At 30.6% G+C, this 17,796-nt stretch overlaps 1 protein-coding gene across 2 annotated transcripts; it reads right to left on the bottom strand.

Moving 5' to 3' along the window:
* Window positions 1–7,459: 7,459 nt before the first annotated feature.
* Window positions 7,460–13,685, bottom strand: LOC105632833 (Met-10+ like family protein). Of its 2 annotated transcripts, none has more exons than XM_089724355.1 (9): window positions 12,738–13,685; window positions 11,583–11,706; window positions 10,702–10,821; window positions 10,416–10,582; window positions 9,725–9,795; window positions 9,220–9,362; window positions 8,674–8,785; window positions 8,192–8,304; window positions 7,460–7,841 (listed from the first exon to the last, which is right to left on the bottom strand). In XM_089724355.1, exons 1-9 carry the CDS (start codon window positions 13,586–13,588, stop codon window positions 7,707–7,709), a joined length of 1,836 nt encoding a protein of 611 aa, XP_089580481.1. In that variant the 5' UTR covers window positions 13,589–13,685; the 3' UTR covers window positions 7,460–7,706. The 2 variants fall into 2 exon arrangements, with proteins under 2 accessions (XP_089580481.1, XP_089580482.1); XM_089724356.1 differs by having other exon boundaries at window positions 11,583–11,681; window positions 12,767–13,683.
* Between the last annotated feature and the right edge of the window lie 4,111 nt (window positions 13,686–17,796).

The raw sequence follows: 17,796 nt of genomic DNA, 5'->3' as shown, positions 1-17,796 counted from the left end.
TATTTCACCTCTCGTTTCTCCTATCTCCATATATAATTGTCTTTTAAGAATAATTTCAAATATGATAAAGGACTTGTTTGAATAGCTTTGAAATAGTTATTTATTCAACTGCATTATATCACGACTCACCAAACACTGTAACATTTGAGTTTCCAACTTACAATTTAGCATATTCAATAAAATTAACGGGTAAATAAATAAATAAATTTTTAAAATTGACTAAGCAACTTGGTAAAATTATATTTAAAATATTGAGAATTAAATTTTTATAAATTACTTTCTCAACTTTTTATTTTTTAAATTCTGTTTAGATGATCCTTTCAGAAAATAAAAAGTAGCATTAATTATTTTATTCTAACTCTGCTCTATATTTACATTTAATTTTGTTTTATTAGGTAAGTATTAGTTAAAGGGTAATTTATTCAATTTTCCCTTTTTTTTTTACACTTGAGGTGATTTAGTCATTTTTAAAATTTTTATAAAACATAAAAAATTGTCAAATTTAACACAATATTATTTAGCAACAAAGGATTAGCAAAATATAAAATTGTTTTGTCTTCTCGAAAAAATATAAAATTGTTTTAAATATTAAAAATCAGGTAATTGCAATTCTGAAATCAAAATTTAATAACAACAAAAGTCTACCTGGACTGGACATAGCGTTTTAGCTTTTGAAGGTGAGAATCTCAATGCTAACTCAATTCTCAATTATGGCCCGTGTAATTTACTCGCCACACTGTAGTTATATTATTCACTGAAGATTGTATTACACCGTCCTTGAAATTGCGTGAAGGAATTAATGGGCCATATGGACACGTGTCGAGATCACAGACAAGGTAGCCAAATGTACCGGGCACGGTCGGAGCACTAGGGGTATTATCCTGTGGGGAAGATGTTAAAACAAGAAAGCAGGTTTTGCGTATGGCACTGTGTCAGTTTTGTCCAAAATAGCAAAATATGATTAGGGTTTTTCTTTAAATTTGCAATAGAAACAATAAATATTGCCAAGAAAAGATAATAGAAAATAAAAAAAAAAAAGAAGGAAAAAGAAGATACATACAGTTGATCTTAGACATCAGTTTCTGATGATGATGATCAAGAACTGCAACTTGGATTCAATGGTGGTGATCATTATGATGTTATGATCATAGGATATATATTATAAGGGACTAAACTGAAGTAAAACTAGAGATGGTGAGAGCTAATTGAATTTTTTTTTTTTTTTTTTTTTTAAAATATTGAAGGGAAGAGTATTGTTTTGGGCAATCATTTAGAGTAAGATTTGGTAATGAATATATGAATCTGCCCTATGTGTTATAGGCTTGTAATGATGCCTCCTTCACATTTGGAAACACAAAAAAGCTGACTCCATGTGGAAGATTCTAATATGGAAACCTATTCTTTTAGCAAATTATCTCTCTCTCTCTCTACATATATGTATATTTGATTAAGGGAGACTTTCAATAAATCATGTTAATTAAAAAAAAAAATTTATATAATTTAGGTATAGTCCAATTGATTAAGATTATACAAAGAGGAGTATATTGTATGTGTTTTTTTTTTTTTTTTTTTTCTCTTCCCCAATTATCTTAATCTTGCATATTTTCTTAAACTAATCAAATTCATTTTAATTTATCCTTCACATTATATAATTGGCATAGCTTGTATCCAATATCTTGAGGTTTTCGCTGTCTCCTAACTTTTTAAAATAAATTAATAGTGGAAAAAATATGTATTTTTTTTATAATTGGCAATGGAAAGGAATGAGAGCTTTAGTTGAAAATTGAAGGCTAATGAGATTTTGTTTTAATTTTTTAAAAATTAAATGTGCACAAAATTTATGCTAATAAAAGAATATGAACTATATACTCAAAATTTTAGTATCAAATATATTTGATAATTTACACAAATTCAATAGTTCAATATAAGTAAGATAACTAAATTGTATATATTAAAACTTTCCCTTTTATTTAAACTTTTAAAATCACTAGGTTTCTCGAATATGCAGTGTACTTGCACATTGTTTGTATTTATTGATTTTTTTTAATTTATTAGAGGCTTTCATAGGTTACTTGTTGATTTTCATACAATGCAAGCAAATGTAATTTAATTTATATTTATTAATTTTATTAATTTTTTATTATAATTATAATATTATGGACATTTTATATTAAAAATCTAAAAGCATTCACAAAATAGAGAAAATATTTTATGATGCAATAAAATAAAAAATTTTATAATTAAATAACTTGTCAAGAAAATAACGTGCTTATAATAATAAAATATTATTATAATTTCACAACCAAAATTTTATGAAAATAGAATTATTTATCAACTAATTTAAGTTTTCTTATAACAATTTAAAATTTAATTAACTTAGTTTTTTTATATATAATATAATATCATAAACGATTTATATTACTAAAATATGAGAAACTAATATTAGTTATTATAATTATTAATATATCAATTATTGTTTTAGCATCATTGAGAATTTTGGTAACTTTTTATACTTTTTGCTAAAGTCTATGAGTATAAAATAAATTTTATGATTACTTTTTCTTTTTTGAGAAAAAGATTCTTTCAATATATTATATAGTTTGCTAATGTAATATGTTGTATCATAACTTTCATATATATATATATATATATATATATATATATATATATATATATATATATATATATATATATATATATATTAGTGAGTTTTATTTTTTTATTTTATCAAATAATAAATGTTATAATATATTTCTTAAAAAATAATAATAAATTACATTTACTTTTTTATTTTTTAAAAAAAATTTTACATTTATTTTTTAGAATAAGATACTTGTAGAAAATAATAATTATAACCAATCAAATTAAAAATTTATTAAAAATAATAATTAAACATATTACCATATTTAATATGTAACTTATATAGTATAATATAACCAATCAAAATTAAACTACTTTTATTCAATCAGTAAAATTAAAATTGTTAAAGATATTATGTTCTTACCATATTCAATATATATCTTATTTAGTATAAAATATAATTTTTTTATTTATTAAATAAATTTAGATTTAAATAGAAAATTAATATACCAATCAATATTAAATTACTTTTATTTTTTAACCAATAAAATTAAAATCATTAAAAATTTAATATTTTAGCATATTTAATGTATGCCTTATATAGCATATAATAAAATTTTCTTACTTTATTCAATAGAATTTAGATTTAAATGGGAAATTAATATGACCATATTAAAAATCAAATTACTTTTATTTTTTAACCAATCAAATTAAAATCTTTAATGATATTTTTGTCAATTCATAAACTTAGTACGAACAATTGGCAATCTCAATTTTTTCTATATTCATATATAGTATAGATTATAGAAAATGAGAAATTCAAAATGTTATATTGGAAGACTCAATGGATCGGGATAAAGTTGGGGGCCACATAGCAGGGATAACCCCTCATTTTTTAATAACATTCACTAAATTAGTAATAGCTTATGTAGTAAAGAGAACTTAAACTGTGGGAAGACCAACCATTCCACATCTTATTGGAATAATTAATTCTTTAAAATATAAAGAATTCAAAACTTCATAATTCTTTGAAATAATGTAATTAATTTTTACAGAATAATTAATAGAATTAATCGTAATTTTCTTAATATTTCATTAAGTTTTCAAAAGAAAACTAATGTGTTTCAAGATAATTAGATAGTTGCTAATATCCTTAATTTACTTTCTAATTAACTATAACCAAATATGCCCAAAGGTCTAAAAGAGTAAATTTAAGTAGCATTCAGAAATGTTATACAGTACATTTGAAGTTTGTCCTGTAACTTTGAAAATTAATAGAAACTGGTTTTAGAGCAGATCCCAAAACTATCCCTCTCAAATCTTATCCCATGCAAAAAAAACCAAAACAAATATATATATATATATATATATATAGAAAATAGCAACAGTATCTCTTTTATCCATACATTCATATTTTTATTTCATGAACTATTTTCATTTGCAAGGACCAGTAACAAAAAAAAAAAAAAAAAGAAAAAAAAAAAGAAAAAAAAAAGAGATTTTGAAAAGTACTTTCAACCTTAATACCAAATAGAAATTAAATATTTCTTATAATTTATTTTTTGAAAACAAACTGCACAAATATTAAAGAATTAACTTTTTAAATGGATCTACAATACTCAAATCAGGCACAGTCAAAATTCAAATCAGGCACAGTCGAAATTCAGTAAACTTTCAAATATCGATGATTATCAAAAAAAAAGAAATAACTTTCCAAATCACAGTATCATTCTGCTAGGTTATTGGAGTAGCAGCAGTAAAATAATTGTGATGGCACATAATTGTCGTTGAAAGCTCACTCTCATATCATGCACTATAGTCAAAATCAGAAGAGTTGGATTAGGATTTCATAATTTGATTAACTAATTAGTTTATAATAAAAGTTAATCCAACAAAAAAGATTTACTTACCTTATAAAATTAATATCAATTTATGCTAATTAATTAAATTCAGTTTTAGATGAAATCTATGAAGCTAAAATACATAAAAATATGCTTATTTCAAAAAATAAAACAATTCAATTTCACCATCGAGATTTTGTTTTTAGGGTAGGAAAAAGAAAAAATCAAAACCACGTGACTAACCAAAGAGTTTTATATGATTCTGGTGAGGATCTCAATAGGCATAAAAACGCATGTTGTAGTAGTAGTAGGTTGTACGGACGCCCGCCGTCCTTGGAAGTAAATTACAGCAAATCACATGTCGCCACGTAAGAATATGGACTATAATTTATTTTTCTTTTCCATCAATGGAACCTTCGTTTTCTCCTACATTTGAGACCTCGAAGCCCATATAAAAACCAATTGATTAAAAATCAGGGAAGAAGATCATTTTAGTTCGGTTTGTGGTCCCCAGTCATGCCGGCCACGTGGAAAATGGGCCCCACATTTTGTTTGCTTGGTAATAGGATAGGTGTGGGTTAGAAATTAGATATGGTATAGGATTTTGAGAGGTGAGAATAGGGGGAAGGGGAGGGGCTGGCGGCTGAGAAGGAGAGAGATGGCACGTGTGAGGAGGGATTTAGTTTGGGTTGCTGGGTTTAGGCAGACATGGTGGGATTCTTGGGTTCTGGGTAGCAGATTGTGCCCTGCATGGCAATGCATAGGGATTCGGGATGCGGCTAGGTTGGGTGGGACCATATCACACGTGCGAAAGTTCATTTCTTATTTGCCCATTTTGCAAATTTTAGTTTATAGCCTATTTGTTGATTTTAAAATTACTAATCTTTTGAACTGTGCAACGATGCACATTAATCATACTTATTATATATTTATTTTTTATCTATATATATATGTCATAAATTTTATTTTGATTAAAATAAATAAAATATAAAAAAATTTCAAACATCTCATTATCATATATATTCATTAAAAAATAAATTTAATAAAGATAAAATTTAAAATTTAGAAATGCTTAATTATTTATAATATTTACTTAAAAAACAAATTTTTTATTCATTAGGAGACATGATGAACCAAAATAATACTGTAGATTACATAATAATCAATCGGTGAAAATATTTGTGATCGAGAGGATTCAAATTCGAAACATCTCACTCCTCACTCCTCAAATAAGTGAGAAGATATTCAGACATCACATGATTGGCTGAAAAAATAATTTTTATAATTATATTCAATCAATTAACAAACTGCCATTTTTTAATTGGTCGTCGTTAAGAATACTTTAAAACATTTTAAATTTCATTAAGGATGACATTCAAAATTTCATTATTCTCCTTTATTCCCTGTTTTACATATGGTATAGATTTTGATTTTTGAAAAAAATGACGTCTTTTATGTCATTGCATTTATATACATCGAGAAAGAATTGTATGACATTAAATATTTAAATATATATTATGGTAATCTGAAATTTAATAATGATAATAATAATAATAATAAATCTGTAATTGGGTGGTGCAACACGTGATACATACCAACTATAAAATATGCTATAAGTTGGAAATGGAAACTTGGCCTTTCCTTACTTCTATTTTCTACATAAAGAAATTAAAGAGGCTATATCATATATGGCATTGGAACTCAAGGAGATAAGTACAAATAGGCCCTTTTTCTTTTTCTTTTTTAAATAATCAGCCTTTTGCTGGAAGTTTCCTTTGATGCATGACCAATTGACCATTAGTTGGTAACTAAATAAATTTAGTTCTCATAATTCTGGTTTTTGAGCACTGAGAAGGAGGAATGAAATTTAAAACTGGAATCGGAAATTGTCTGAACCGGCGGTCCTTATTGTTTAGAAAGATAAGTGATTGTTATAAAAATGGGAGAGAGAGAGAGAGAGAGAGGAGTAGGTGGGTAAGCATTGTTGTGAAGTTAGAGTAACTGTTAGTTTTGGCTTTATACAACTTGTGAAAGATCTAACTATTTTAGTACAAAATACCCAAAGATCTCTCCACCACCATAATCACAACCAAGGACCACACCACACCATACCATGTAATTATTTTAGATCTCAATCTCAAACTGGGATATCCCCTCTCCCTCTCTCTTTCTCTCTCTCTCTCTCTCTCTCTCTCTTCAAGACATTTCCATTTCTGCCCTTTCACCCCATCAACCCCACATTGCCAATGCTGTCCCAGAACTTAGCCCTAAACAGAGTCCATGTGACATGGCCACTCAGGGAGTAAAATGTCTCACACCTAGATCTGTTTGTGAAGAGACAAATAAATGGGTATGCAAATTTTGGAGGGATAAATCTGGACCGTTCAAAAAGGACAAATCAATGCATCAAATATTCGAGTTTTTGTGTATGAAAAGGTCACTGTCATCTGTTAGTTGTTGGGATGTTCAGCACAAAACAGAGACTCGGACATACAAAGCAAAAAGCAAATTGTGTCTGTAAGAAGATGTCTCACTCTCTCTGTCTCTCTGTCTGTCTGTCTCTCTCTCTCTCTCTCAAGGAACAGAACAAAGGACACTTTACAATGCAACCCAACAAATTGATTAATTAAAATGAGAGACCTTTCCTCAAGCCTAATTCACTCTCTTCTTCATTATATTACTATATGATCTGTTCCGTGCCATCCCAGTCATCTTGTTCATGAGTACATGTGTATGAACGCCTACTCACCATCCCTATTTTCTCCTGCCTATTCCTCATCTACACCTCTAGATGTAAGTTTAATTCTTGCTTAAATAAAAAGTAGAAAAAAGCCTCCATCATTCAGCCCAATTACAGAAACCATAGCCAAAAACCAATAAAAGGAAACTTTCCCCATATTTGTTTTGACTATAAAGAATACATCTCTTTCGTATTGCAAATACTCGTTTCTTCATTTCGATTGTCAGAATTGCAACTTAGTTTTCAGTAATGAAAGTTTTGAATAGAAATTTGCTGTGACCGCAATCAGATAATCGTGTAGTTATCAAGTGAAAGTGCTCATTTTCATTCAGCAGGAGTTTGTACAAGGATATTCTGAACATAATTTAATAATGAAAATTATATTGCAAAAAGTCAAAAAAATAAAATCCCGACAGTTCCTTTCCGTCCAAGAAGTTTTGATATATTACCAAATAAAATCTTAGAAAAATGACCAGCCTTGCATCAGAATACATGACAAATGAATGAAATCATATTATATTTTCGGGCAATATTTATTTTATTACTTACATAGTATATGCATATGCCACACTCTCAGGAAGCCTAAATGAGGCACACAACATCCATTTTCCAGGTGCAACCAGGCGTACCTTATGCATTTCCACATCAACTGCCACCTCTGTCAAAGCAATTCTTATCCGCTGCATTTACATCATTTGGACAACAAAGTTCAGAACAATAAACAAACTAATAAATAAAACGGTCATTCACTGAAAGTCAGAGGCAAGAAGAAAGATTATACAAGAGAGCATGTGCATATCGAGTCCATCACGATATTGTGTCTGGCTTCGTATATTTGAACGAAAAGGACTTAGATTTAATTAAAATCCATTGTTTTGGATAGTCAAATATTTATCAGTTTGGATTTGAATGAAATTCAAAACAAATTTTAATAGTTTGTCATTTCAAATATACTCTACACTTTTAAAATAGCAGGTTTCAAATTAAATACGTGGATCCAAACACAGGATAGAAGGTTTGGGCAGCAGACCTCATGAAAGTCGAATTCTGGATCTCGAGCTTTGGAAAATCCATAAACATGGATCATTGGCAAAGTGAATTCTCTCCTCTTGTGGTTATCTTTAAAAATCCCTCTGAATGCATCTGTTAATGAAGGAAGAAATACTTATAGAGAGCAGCCTTCAAATTTATTCTCATGGAACTGTCTGATATATAGCTAACAATTTATCCCAATCATTCAGCTATGGTAAACTATGAAACCCAGACAAAGTCAAAAAACTTTTATTGTGAATAAATAATGGTCTGACAATTGATGTAACCCCACTTGTAAGTCCATAACCAAACATAACAAAGTACTAGAAACCTTCAACTCTCCTAATAAATAAATAAATGCTTAGGAATTGCAAGCATATAATCCAATTGAATAGAAATATCTAAATTGTTCAATCCACTTTAGAATCAGAAGTTTGCTAAGCCCAAAGGATCTAGTTAGAATTAAGAAAAACAACACACCTAGATATTCTGCTGCATCATTTGGCAAATTCATAACCACCTGCGTAATGGTCTGAGCTTTCTCACTTGATAACATAGCCTTAATGAACCTCCTTCCATCCATATTAAAGACCTAGAAAATGCCAAAGCAAGAACCTTAAAATATGAAGCACAATTGCTAAGAAATAATTATGCTCACCGCATAAACAGAATAATCTTGGGCCTAAAACAGGCTCACCATAATTTTTAGTCAGATCTGGATGATTTTGAGTAGTAGAATTGTGTTGAAGAAGCTCAGGTAAGGGTATGGCAGATTTTACAGGCACCCTGACTACTGCCGTGTGAGTCACATGAAAATATTGTTTTATAGTAACTTAACTTCTATATGTACTACTCTTTTTGTGTTCACTAGTCAGCAGTCACTAACTCCCAATATTACCGGGATTCATGTGTCTTCTAAGAGAGATTATAATTGATGGCTCTTTTCATTATCATTGATCTATTATAGTTTAGAAGAGAAAGAAAACCTTCACACAAGATGCATACATCAAAAGCACTCTATCATACCTGAATCTTCCTCTCAAGCTTGTTGAGAACACTATTTCTCTCCAAATAATCAACTGCATAAGGGTTCAAATCATTTGCATATACACGTTTCACTATTTTTGCAGCAGATAAAGCTATTGGACCAACCCCAGCAAAAACATCACCTATTGATTGCAAAACGATGCACATGAAACATGTCAGTACATTAATATAATCACTGCCTTGGATAATCAGCAAGAATTTGAAGCATAACCATAAAAAGTGTTTCAAATGATAATATTTATTGCTACAATGATATGGTATTTTTTTTTTCAGTCACTTATCTCAACAGGCGGAGAGGGTGGGGGCGTGAGCCTCCAGTTTTCAAAAGACTATAGCCCTTTAACTTTCATTAAAATTGCCAATCTAATGATCCAATACTATATGACAATATATAAACTCACACCTATAGGCCATACTCCAAAAAAAAAAAATATATATATATATATATATATATAAGCAAGAAAGAGGTAAAGATTGAACGTACAAACAACATCATTGCGAGTGAAGCCATTCAGAAGCCTCTGTCTTTCATTTGCAAGCCTCGAATTCCAATACCTGCACAAAGGAGCAAGCCTAAGTCCTATTTGCTCTTATTTCTATTTTTCTCCACTATAGTTTCACCCATAGTTTAACATGAGATCCAAATTAGGCTGTTCAGGAAATTAATAACTGAAAACGCAATATATCTATAAAGGGCCTTCCACAGCCATTTAAAGAATTACAAATTTGAGAAAATAAATCAAAAGACCGCAGACAGCCAAAAAAACTTCAACCGACTGCAAGAGAATTTATAACAAGAGGATTTTGGGGTGCCTAGGAGGTCTGGTCCCCTGTTATAGAATATTGAATAAATATATGGCTAAGTACTGAAACTTTTTTTTTTTTTTTTTTTTCTGGTGGTTGCAGAAGTAACTACAGACCATCAAATACAGTTAAGGGATGGTTTTTAAAGCTATACATGACAGGCTAATTTTTCTTTTAGGCTTTGGTTATCCTAGAGAATGAATGATGGCTAACACACAGCATCAACTAGAAGGACGCATGTCGGAATTTTCAACTAAATAATAGAGAAATAAAGGAGCATCCTTCTCTGGTTGATTCTCTAAATAACATGAGAACAAGATATGAAAATTTTTTGCTGAATTTCCAAGCAGGTTGCAAGCAAAGAAACATACACTGTTGCTAAATCAACATGAAAACGTAATCCACTCTCAACCACCATGGTCACAAGGGAGTGATTTCCAGCCAACACCTCAAGCGGCAGTGTTCTGTAATCATTATGTATGGCATCAATCTTGTTTACAACAGTTTGTATCTTTGGCTTATTTTTATCCAGGACTACCTGTAAAGAATACATATACACATTACAAAACATTTCAACATTACGAAAGTTAATATATTTTAATTCTAGAGTATGCCGTCAAGATGGTAAAAATATAAAAAGTTTTCAAAAATAAGCACCTTAGCTATAAGATTCTTGTATGGCAAATGCTCATCTCTCAGGTTCAGATGAGCAATATGCCCAATTATTTCAAAAGATGATGGAATGATAACTCCTTCTGGTAGCAAGGCCTCCAAAACCTGCGAAAATGATAAAAAATATTATTATTCATTTTGCAATTTCTAAGAGCACCAGAACCCCCTTCCTTATAGCATGTTTGATTAGGAAACTAGGAATGGCGTAACTGTAGATAGTCAAAGCTTAAAAATAATCACTCTCAGTTAAAGCAACTCGATTCAAGTAAAAAAAAAAGGTTCAAATTCTGCTTAAGCTTGAGTCAGATTGACCTCAATTAAGTTTGATTTGCCTAAGCATATTGCTGAATTAGTTCATCTAATATCATAATATAAAATTTAATTAAAGATAGCATTACTCACCCAGAGACATATTTTTTAAGAAGCAAAATAACAAAAAGTAAAATAAATACGTTATTGCAGAAACAAAAATAAAGCATGGTAAAAGTATAAAATGCACCATCAAACCAAGCATAAAGACAAATAATCTCCGAGCAAAGGCTTGAGCTTGGTTTATTTCTAGAAAAACAAGCCAACCCTAGCCAACCCTAGCCAAGCCAAATCCAAGATGTTTTTTAACAATTCAGTTCATTTCAAGGCCTGTAAGACAGAAATTTGAGGAAATCTCAGGTCTCTAAGAAATTAAGGAACAATATTATTCTCTCTTTTAAAGGAGAATATAGTGTCACCTTGATAATCCTTTTCAGTTCAAACCCACATAAATGAATTAATCTAACTCCTCTAGGCTAGAGACATAATTAAACAGTAGCAACAAATGGAGCAAACAGAAAAGTAAAAGACACTAATGATATCTCGGTGCAACATACCTCATTCATCTGCCAGTAATCATAAAACAAAGTAAGCTTGCATTTAATAAGTTCAAAGCTAGAAGTTGGGTTTTCTTCCATAGCTTCTTGTAAAGCCACCTGCAGAACAGAATGAGCATAGTAGCTGTGATATCATAAACAAGGAGAAAGATGAAACTTTACCAAGATAACATGATCAAGTAATAAATGACAACATAAAGAAAACTACAAACAAATATTCATGTCATGGACAGAAGAATTAGCTTTAGCTGGCAACTGTCTCAAGAAAAGGAGCAGTAGACTGTAGAGTACTGCCAATTCCTCCAACCCTAGTGTCTCAAATATCAAGATGGTGCACAGAAAAAAGATGGGAAAAGGAACACTATGAACCACCTTATTATTAAGCATATTAAGACTAATATATTAAAGAAACCACCAGAAACAGTTTGTAAAAAGAATCATAAATTTACATAGCGGTTAATTTACAAGATGGGGAACTATGAGTAAATGGTGGCCATAATGATAGACAATCATTAATTGTTAAGAGCGTCTGATAACTAGAAGAGAAGTCCTCCATAAAAATTGAATTGAAATGGCTGGAAACAAGAAATTGTCTCATAAAGAAGCAGGACAAGGTCCATCTTGGTGACAATGCCATAGAAATGTCTTTCGCAGGTGGACAATTATGATGTTAATAAACTGACCAAGCAACAATATTGCAACACTGCAACAAGTCTTTAACACCCAAAGTATCTGCACTCACACTGCTTAGAATTGACACCAACTCCCATAATTCAGAACTTTGGAGCGACGCTCAAGGGCACATGATTGGCGTGCCAATTCCTAAGTTCTATATCTCAATTGAAATACGTGTGCAATCATTCATAAACCCCATGACATTAATGACTATGGGACAGCAACATTTGAAATTTTAAACATGCTATTGATTACTATCCTATATTCTTAATAAAACACATGACAAGGAAACATACACCACAAATTCTAACCAAAGTAGACCAAAATCAACTCATAAAAAGCAAGCCCATTGACTATAATATCAAAATTCGAAATTTCTGCACAAATGACATTAATGAATCATGACAAGAAACAATAAAAATTAGCAAGAGCAATACAAATTCTACAAAAGCAAACAGTCAAAGTATGAAATTGACTCACAAAGAACCAAAGGTATTTGGATTAGCCACCTGAATAGCCTGGGGCAGATCTTCAACTCCTTTATCGGCATATCTCTCATCCAAAAGCAACAACCTTGTTGAACCTCTCCATTTCTTCCTCCCTTTAAACTTATCCCCCAACAAACCTTTCCAATCCTCTTCCTCCTCTTCCACAACCTCCACCACAGAAAACCCTTTCTTCCTACATTTCCCCCTCATTTTCTCCTCTCCTTCCTCTTTCTTTCTCTTCCTCTTTGGCGGCCTTGAAATCTTCGCTAAATTCTTAAACTTAACAAACCCCCTATAATTAAACTCCTTCACCAATTTCTCCCTATACAAAACAGGAATTAATTCTTCACCACCTCTCTCTACTCTCCCATAAATCATTTGATTCAAAGCATCAAGCTTTCCTTCTTCATCTCCATTCCCATTTTTGCTGTCATCCAAAAGAGACACGAGCTCTTCTTCTACCTCATCTCCAGGCACTCTAGCAATATTACGAATCCGCGGCCAATTCAACAAATGGCCTCGGAGTCTACTTTCCAGAGCAAAACAATTCTTTGCTGGGACTCGAAGAGCAGCAATATCAAACACCCGAGAGAATTTCTCTTCATCGATTACCTGTTCTTCAATTGGCTTTGGATCCAATTGGGATTGAGAGTTTTGAAATGGGATTCTGCCTTTAAGAAGAGAGGGTCCATAAAGATGGGATTTTGGGGTTATTGCTTGAGTAGCAGCTGTAGATGTAAGAGAAATAATGGAGAGGGAAGAATTGGGGAAGAGGGAAAAGTGGGTTGAGGAGATAATGGTAAGAGGAAGAGAGTTGGCTCTGGGAAAGAACTTGGTGACCATGAGATTTGTGGTTAGTGATCAGTTAATGAAGCTACTGCAATTCATTTGTTCGTATGTAAGCAGGGTTTTAGCGGGCTGACTCGGGGTTTTACCTGCGAATAAGAATATAAACATAAGAATATAAACACCGAATTACTTCCATTTTTGATTGATTACAGTTTTGTCTTTGATTTTCAATATTTGGATTAGTTATTGCAAAATAATTATTTTTTTAAATAAAAATGAACTATTTTGACCAAACCTACGAATTCAGTCCGATATTTAAATTTACTTCAATGCAATTCGGTTCCAACCAAAAAATTAATTTAGACTTTTACAGTTCGATTTGATCCGGAACCAAATCACTGGGGCTGCACATTGGTTGGGTTGGGTTGGATTGATTGATTTAAAGTACTTAATCCACATGTGCGGGTCAATAATTATTTTGATCCAACCCAACACATTAAATGCGTGAACCGGCGGGTTATAAATGGGTTGGGTTGGATCGGGTTCAACGTAAACCCGCGGGTCAAGTAAATGATAATAATAAAATATTTTTAAATAAAATACAGCTCCTTAAGAGGATGTCACGATCCGAAACCATAGTCCGGACTAACACTAGGACCCAGGTAAGCTTACAGCTCCCGAGACTCATAGTAAGCCTAAACCACAAAGTTCATACATGCCAAACGAATTCCTAAGATGAGTAAGCTCATATTATGTATTTATATATAACAAATCTTATAATCATATTATATCTCGTCCCAAATTCAGCATTTCAAATATTTCATAACTCGAGTCCAATTACATTACACAATATCTATAATATGAGCTAACCTATCTATACATGCATATATAGACCCGTAGGTCATCAACCTAAAGTTATCCGTTAACATGATCACACTCATACATGATTGGAATTATCATAATCCTATCATAGGAATTATTATGATCCTACAATTGCAGAGTTCAATATCAAATAGAAATAAATAAGTTCTTGTACATAACGCTCACAAATTTAAATAATTAATGCAATTAGGGAATTACTTTTCTAACTCTGCGGTAAAGGATACAGAGCTTTAGCCAGGATAAAGAAGAACATAATTCCTGAAAAAGTTAAACAAAATAAATGTGAGTTTAATAATGAATAATAATTATGGCATAACACAGGCATTTACACGAAATGCTTTCTAAAATACTAAAATGAACACATAACTAATCAAGCATATGGCACAACATCAACACTCACAACTAACTACACCTTTAAATAATCAAAGAAGTGGAAATTGGTCAGTAGCGTCACCGAAACCCAATGAGCCGTCCTCACACATGGCCCATTCTCTCAAACATGTGCACCAGGGAGCTGATCCTCCCATACATGGCCGACCGATCTAATCCTCACTTGACTAGCTTTCTCACTTTTTTTTATACTCTTTTCTCTTTTCCATACCAACAGGAGGTCAAACATATGGTTTTTCCATATCATTCATATCATCAAATGCACAGGGGGCGCCGATCTCCCCATACATGGCCGACGGTATCATAGACCGTCTTCACAAACCCGTGGTAACCCACTTCATTCCAATTTGCACAAACAAGGCACAACAATATCACAGCAAAGATAATTAAATATTGCATTTAAATGCAAGTCAGTAAATAATTAAACATTTGATATGCACATGTATAAATACACATACATATATAATTAAATATAAAGGTAATGAATGTTTATGTCATACGAATAGACAATTAATAATAAAATAAAGAATCACAGTAATGTCTTTATGCATGAAACAGACGAGAATGCACTATTTATGGTAATAGAGGAGAGAAGACTCTAGTTTTAATCTGATCCATAGAAGCAATGGACGAGCTCGGACAATCTATAAGAAATAAAATTGAAAACGGAGAAAGAATTAAGTAAAGAATTCCTATGAATTATCCTAAATAAGTCTAACAATGCTTCTGTTAAAGCTATTAATTCAAAATTTCGACGGAACCTCCCCTAAAATAGAACTATTAACCTTATTAAGCAATATCAAATATCACATATTCATTAATCCAATTTACACAGCCATCCGTCAAGCAATCATCTCGACTAATATCCCATCCTCCAATCAATATAATCATCATTTACAATTTCTTATTACAAAATAACAATTATATAAATTTACATCAACTTCTTAAACTTATCTATTTCATCTCCTATATACACATGCGAACTAATATCGTTTGTTACATTTTCACTTAAGTACTGAATTCTATGATTAAACCAAGAATACTAGTAATTTCATATTGTCTTGAAGTTGACTAAGTTCATCCAATGTACTCTTGTCCATATTCTAACTAATATTGTATAAATTTTGTACTTTGTTTTCGTGTAAAAGGCTAAACTCTAAGACCAGGGCTTGGAGACTCTAACTTGAATTGTTTAATAAGGAAGAATACAACTAATGAGCTGAAAATAACATGAAAAGAACAAGGATATATTAATCTCTAACTTGTTTCAAGTAAAACTATGGCATTACTGCATTTAATTACTACCAATGCAAGAGGGAGTCAACTCCTTACTCAAAATTCATATTCATATTATAAGTTGCTCCTGAATTCATATAACATATCATTTCTTATTTCATCATTATCAAAAGTCATAGCCTACGCGCTAACAAATTCGTCATTCAACAAAGAATTCCTATATCACATCAATTCTCTTCTCGTCATTCTCAAACTCAAGCAATAGAATAATATGGAGGCAACTATAACAACAAAACCCAAGTTTATATTTATAATCCACATTTTCCTGACTAAGCTCGTTTATTTTCTATCAAAAGTTAAACATAGATGGCTAAGCTAGGTGCTTCCATCACAATAAAACCTTGGATTCTTGATAAAACACATACTTAATAAGTTGCTTAAAACCTAATTATCATTCAAGCGATTAACAAAGATACATGTTGTCATTGCAAAATAATTATCATTCTTGATCATTAGAACTCCTAATATTAATAACAAATTATGAAAAGCATATTTCTACCATTAAAAATGAACTTTAGTTCAAGCAAAAACCACAATTCTTTCCAGCTAGAGGCTGTCCCTATATCAAATAAATCTTAAGCTCTTGATTAAACACATATATTATAAGCTAGTTAACCTATTTCCCATCAAAATTTTTAATTTACAAATTTGTTTGCATCATATCACAGCCATTATTTAAATCTAATAATATCCTAAAATGTGATTGGTTAAAATTGATATTTAGATTTTTAAATGAAAAACTTCTGAAAAAAATTTTCTAGGTTATTTCAGAGGATTAGTAAAATTATTAAATACACTTATATCACAATTATATAATAATTTTACAAACTACAAATATACTTCAATGACAATATTAAAATTAAATTTCTTAATATGTTCATTATTATCATCATCATAATCATAACAAACAATGAAAACTTAAATTTCCTAATAAAAAAGACGACCAATAAAATTAAAAATACTTAATAATACAATTATATAATATGTTTAATTTAAACTACAATAAACTAGAAAAGCAAATGTAATATTTACTAAATATGTAAATAATTTAGTATTTATATTCAAAATTGCAAATCAAATCAAATCAACTACATAATTTATAATTTATTTATAGGTTAGGTCAAGTATGTAGTGAACCCATAATCCAATCCAATCCGTGAATTATAAAAATAATCCGTCTAATTCAATCTATTATATCTTCAAATCCGCTAGATAGAATTGAATTAGGTTAGGTCGCTCAGGTTGGATGTGGTTATAACGGGTCACGTGCAGTCCTACAAATCATCTATTTACACACCCTAAAAGAAAACACACCCTAAAAGAAATTATTCTTAAACCCTGTCTAGATAGTCATCCGGCCAACCAACCAAATGGTTAGTCAATGGTTAAATCAATTGTTCACAAGAGCACACACATTTTTCAATAACCAATTCCAATTAAACTGAAGTGCTCAAACAACAAAGTATGATAAAACTGTTGCATTACCAAAGGAACAATTGTTGGATACTCCAGTTTTGTTGATGATGCTTGACCATTAGATTATTAATTTATTAATACCTGAATTTCAAAAATATAAACTTTTAATTTAAACCTACCTTGAAAATTTGAGATGCATGGTTCTTTTTTTTTTAATGTTCTTCTTTCTTTTGAAAATTTACATAAGCAAATAGAACACTTTATAATACAGTGTGAAA

This window comes from Jatropha curcas, chromosome 7, assembly GCF_041381405.1.
Source record: "Jatropha curcas cultivar XTBG-Jc1 chromosome 7, XTBG_Jcur_1.0, whole genome shotgun sequence".
Taxonomy (NCBI): Eukaryota; Viridiplantae; Streptophyta; class Magnoliopsida; order Malpighiales; family Euphorbiaceae; genus Jatropha; species Jatropha curcas.
This window is presented reverse-complemented; position numbering and strand designations above follow the sequence as displayed.